The sequence below is a fragment of the Amblyomma maculatum genome, chromosome 8 (assembly GCF_055883805.1).
Source record: "Amblyomma maculatum isolate TAMU_Amacu chromosome 8, ASM5588380v1, whole genome shotgun sequence".
Classification (NCBI taxonomy): domain Eukaryota; kingdom Metazoa; phylum Arthropoda; class Arachnida; order Ixodida; family Ixodidae; genus Amblyomma; species Amblyomma maculatum.
In genome coordinates this window covers 15,062,544-15,067,218 of record NC_139351.1, presented here as the reverse complement: position 1 = coordinate 15,067,218, position 4,675 = coordinate 15,062,544, and the positions used below count along the sequence as shown (strand labels likewise).

The 4,675-nt window shown below is 45.1% G+C and overlaps 1 protein-coding gene across 1 annotated transcript; it reads right to left on the bottom strand.

Moving 5' to 3' along the window:
* Positions 1–1,507: 1,507 nt before the first annotated feature.
* Positions 1,508–2,867, bottom strand: LOC146180590 (uncharacterized). The gene is made up of 2 exons (XM_084577811.1): positions 2,662–2,867; positions 1,508–1,977 (listed from the first exon to the last, which is right to left on the bottom strand). The coding sequence occupies exons 1-2, from the start codon at positions 2,699–2,701 to the stop codon at positions 1,532–1,534; spliced, it is 486 nt and encodes a 161-aa protein (XP_084433937.1). The 5' UTR covers positions 2,702–2,867; the 3' UTR covers positions 1,508–1,531.
* Between the last annotated feature and the right edge of the window lie 1,808 nt (positions 2,868–4,675).

Here is a 4,675-nt window from a genome sequence, read left to right as displayed (position 1 = left end):
ATTTTGCAGCACTGAGGTGAAGTATGCATGCAATAGTTATTTTGGCTTACTCTTGGCGGGAACAGCAGGGGACATTATTAAAATGCACAGTTCTGTGGAGCGAGCTTGTGGTGCATGGAAGAGAAGATTGGCATGCCCGAGAAGGTTTGTGAAGCAAAAAGCGATCAGTTTCTATCACTGTGTGCGCAGCACAGCGCAAAATTGTTGGTTCCAACATTGCACAGCAGATATTTCAATCCGTAATGTGCTGCTGTAACCCCACGTACGTGCTCAGGGAGCATGTCGGGCATGAGCAATGTTACATCCATTCTTTCAAACGAGTTTCTGTGGCTGTGTTATCAGGGGACCTCTATTCAAAAACGTGCCATATATATATATATATATATATATATATATATATATATATTTAATCAGCTTCTGCAGCTGTGTTGTCATGGAAGCTTCAATCGAAAACGTGCAGATGAGTTTGTCTAGCCTCACAGATGCAATGCCTGCATGCGAAAAGGAAGAAACTGCTTGCATTTCTCTGTAGCAGAGGAACAAGGCATTTATGTATGCACATGTTCTGTCATGTGACGAAAGGCTTTTGATTTTGTGTAAATGTCTTGCACAGGAGTAACCTGCTTAGTCGCACCAGCCTTTGCATTGATTACACACATTCTATTCCTAAGAAGCCAAATGATATGGCAATAGCACCACTTCAAAGCTGCACCTACGGAGAAACAGAAGTGCCAGACACTGCTCTGTGGTCAGGACTATGCATATTTGCAACTTCTATTGATGCCAAGGCAAGGTAAATGGTTGTGCACGAGTTTATTATTTTGCCTTTCTGCTTGCAGGTACAACAAGAGCCACATCAGGACAAGAAACTCTGTTGAGCGGGCGTTTGGCGTTTTGAAAAGACGGTTTGCTTGCCTGAGCAAAAAGCTTGAGTCTAAACTTGAGCGATCAGTTGCGATGATCACTGCATGTACAGCACTTCATAATATCGCGTGCACTCTAAAAGACCCACTTCCATACAGGGATGAGCCTGAACCTGAACAGGCAGATGCTGATGGAGCATGCGTCACTGACAGCCCTCTAGGCATGCAAGTCCGAACAAGGCTGATTCAGCGTTGCTTTGCCAGCAATCGAACTGCAGACGACAGTGAGACGGACTCTGATTAGAGGTAAAACTGTGTGATGTCTTTTATGCAGAAATGCGTGTGAGCCGACATATGGAAAAACTATATAAAGAACTAAAAAACTGAAAGCATGAAACAACACAGTGGAATCTAGCACAATATTCCCCTTTATTCAATGTTGTTTAACAAAACTTGAAGTTGGGCTAGATGGTGCATTGTAATTTGACTGAAGATAAAGCGCACGGGAAAACACACACAAAAGAAGAAGACACAGGACACGCGCTAGCGCGTGTCCTGTGTCTTCTTCTCTTGTGTGTGTTTTCCCGTGCGCTTTATCTTCAGTCAAATTATTCAATGTTATATAGAAGCTTTTGTCGGTTATCTGCACGAGACTTATGCTGCTCCGATCACTGCTGCAGATTCAGAGCAGCCAGCTGCTTCGTCAAAATAGTTATCTTAAGTTTCTGGGCTTCTTCTTTTGCCCTCAAGACGCGCATTTTCATCTCGTGAATTGCATTCCGCTTGCTTCTCTCATCTACATGCTGCTCGCGTTTGAATGCATGTTCATCTTCTGTCATCTTCATTCTTGACAAGTGCTCTTGGTGCCTCTGTGCCTTTTCATTCTCTGCAGCCTGAAGACCGGCCTCTAGCTCACTGGATATTGCCTCCTCTACAGCAGTGACTCGACCACCTTGTCGACGACGTACTGGTCGTTCACCTGCTGATTCCTGGCTGCATGAAGCTGCCAGTCTATCTTCGGCTGCCAACCCAGCAGTGTCCACGGCAGCTGCTGGCTCGCTGTGTAGTGTGGCGTCAGACAGCATCTCATCTGCCTGACTGTTCACTGGGAACTCTGCAAGAAGTTTGGATATATAAAGCATTGTAATAAAATCTTCAATAATGACAGCGTTTGGTCGAGTTGGTTTACCATGCTGATTGAAAGCACTTTACTTCCGTCTCAATAAGGAGAGTCATTCATCACTGTGGTGATAGCATTGTAAGCAGGCAACCTACAAGTGTGTGGAACTCAGGCTGTCACATGAAATAGAGACGGAATTAAGCGCTCATGTCAGACCGATGATGCATCTTTGTCATACACTGCACTTTAACAATCAATACAAAATCTCTAACAGTTTCAAAACAAATACAAGAACTTTACTAGGTGTCCTAATCAAAAATATTGACGGCACATAACTGTTTAGCGCTAATATACAAACCAATGAAATAGTACTAGAGACAACATTCCAAGCATAGCAGCTTGATTGCCGTTACATTTGCTTATGTAGAAAATATAGTGGAATGCTTTTCATTTTGCTTAAGTGCGATGCACAGAAGGAAGTTAAAAGACGCGCTCAATACACACATTCTTGGAAGCCACAAACGTATACTGCAGCACTGCTGAAAAAAGACATTTGCCGCTTGCACACTAATGTGCACTGGCTTAATGGCTAATATGGGGAATGTTACAATATGCAGCCGACAGCTGCAGCGGTTCAAAGAGTAATCTGAATTGGGTTGTACAGAATGTCCTGCTTACCTTCATCACTTGCATCGGACCGGCCGTCCCCTACCACCATGCTTTCTATGATGTTGGCAACGGCTTGGCTGGCTGACGGCTGCACGTCGCTGCCATAGGGGTTCGGAACCCGTACCGCTATATGCGGCACGATTTCCTCTATCTGGGCGAGCCTGTCGTCGAGAGGCTCCGATGGTGGTACACCACCTGTAATTAACGTCACAGTCGGCAATACAAAAAAAAAACGGAATACGGCACATGACAGTTTATAAAATGCTGAAACTTACCTGTGGCCATCACCTCTCTCGCTTGCCTCGCCTTTTCTTTCTTGTATTTTTGCTTCAAGTTATCCCACAGCTTCTTAAGTTGCTTGACTTCCCGGGGACGCACGTTAGGCATGCTATTATATTCTAGGCACAAGCGCTCCCATGCCTTCGTTTTGGCGTGCAGGGACATCGCATCAGTTTTTTGTTCTCAACAACGTTCTTGTATTTCCCTAGCAGCTCAGTTAGATCCTTTTCTTCGTCAAGGAATGGCATCTTTACCGGCATGTCGGCTGGCGGTATGGTGGCAAACACAGCACGTACAAGGCTTTCGCCCTAATAATTATCCACGGCGCTATTCACATACGAGCCATCGCCCCCACCCAAAGCGTGAAGGGGAAACGTATTACGGCTGTATTGCTGTGTAGAAACAGCGTTATTCGCGTTATCAACGTGAGAGCGAAATGCACTAACTGTCACCCTGCTGCCGCAAGCGAACTCTTGTTTTAGTGCTCCTGTTTCAGCTGCATTAGTTGCGTTCCATTCCTCGTTAGCAGTACATTACAAATGCCCGTCTCACAATAATAACAAGGCAAAAAGAACCAATGGCTCCAAAATCCTCAACAGCTGGCGCTCAAGGATGCAAGGTATAGCGCCGCTTCGGAAATGACTTGCAGTGAAGGCCTTCTGACGGGGCGCTACATTGTGATCTTTTATCAGAATGCGCTCCAATCCAGAGCACTCAAGAGCCCACCCGAGCGTCACAGCGTCCAGATGTCATAGTCTTCACCCTTGGGTGCCAGCCGCTGATGGCTTCCGGAACGGACGGTCTTTTTCACGATAATTGGTTGTGAGGAAAAAAAAACTCCCCCGTTTCCCTTATTTGGTAACAACGCAAAACCGAACTAGTCAGCATAAAAAATGAAAATGGTATGCCTTAAATATCTGAATGCACCTCTTGCTCTAAAATCAAAGACTAAAATTGAGGACAACGGAGACAGCGATGTAAAGTAAAACAGCAGGTGCAACATGTAAAAGATAGGAAGCCTGCACCGTGGGTCAGAGAACAAACACGGGTTATGATGTTCTAATCGAACTCAAGAAGAAATGTGCATGGACAGGTCTTGTAATGCGAAGGCAAGAAAACCGATGGTTCCTAACATTGGCAGACTGGATTTCAAAGGAAGGAAAGAGTAGCAGGGGCGTAAAAAGTTATGTGGGGGGTTGAGATTAACAGGTTGACGTTGATCAAATGGATGCGACTGGCACAGGACCGGGTTAATAAGAAAGATAAGGGGAATCTTTTGTTCTGCAGTGGACTGCTGATAAAGATAATGCTAAGGACATTAGCAATAATTATGCACTGTCTATTTACCTGCCTAGCAGCTTACCGGTAACGCTCAAGATGAAAGTATATTTACAACAGTTGCATGTCCTACCTATAATCACCTATGGGGCTGAAACGTGGAGGCTAACCAAGAGAGTTCTACTTAAGATGCGAACAACGCAGAGTGCTATGGAACGAAAAATGGTAGGGGTAACATTAAGAGATAGGAAGCGTGCAGAGAGGGTAAGAAAAATAACTCAAGTTACTGACATTCTAGTGGAGGAAATCAAGAAGAAAGAATGGGCATGGGAAGGGCATGTAGTGCGAAGAGAGGATAACCGATGGTCGCTTATGGTAACCAACTGGATTCCAAGGGAAGGAAAGCGTAGCAGGGGGCGGCCGAAAGTTAGGTGGGCGGATGAGGTTAAGAAGTTCGCAGGGGTCA

What these genes read in the sequence shown, in the direction of transcription:
- LOC146180590 (XM_084577811.1), bottom strand. Translation starts at nt 2,701, where the DNA reads ATGGTGGTAGGGGACGGCCGGTCCGATGCAAGTGATGAAG. An exon ending in GTCCGATGCAAGTGATGAAG is followed by an intron (nt 1,978 to 2,661) that starts GTAAGCAGGACA and finishes AACTTCTTGCAG; the next exon opens with AGTTCCCAGTGAACAGTCAG.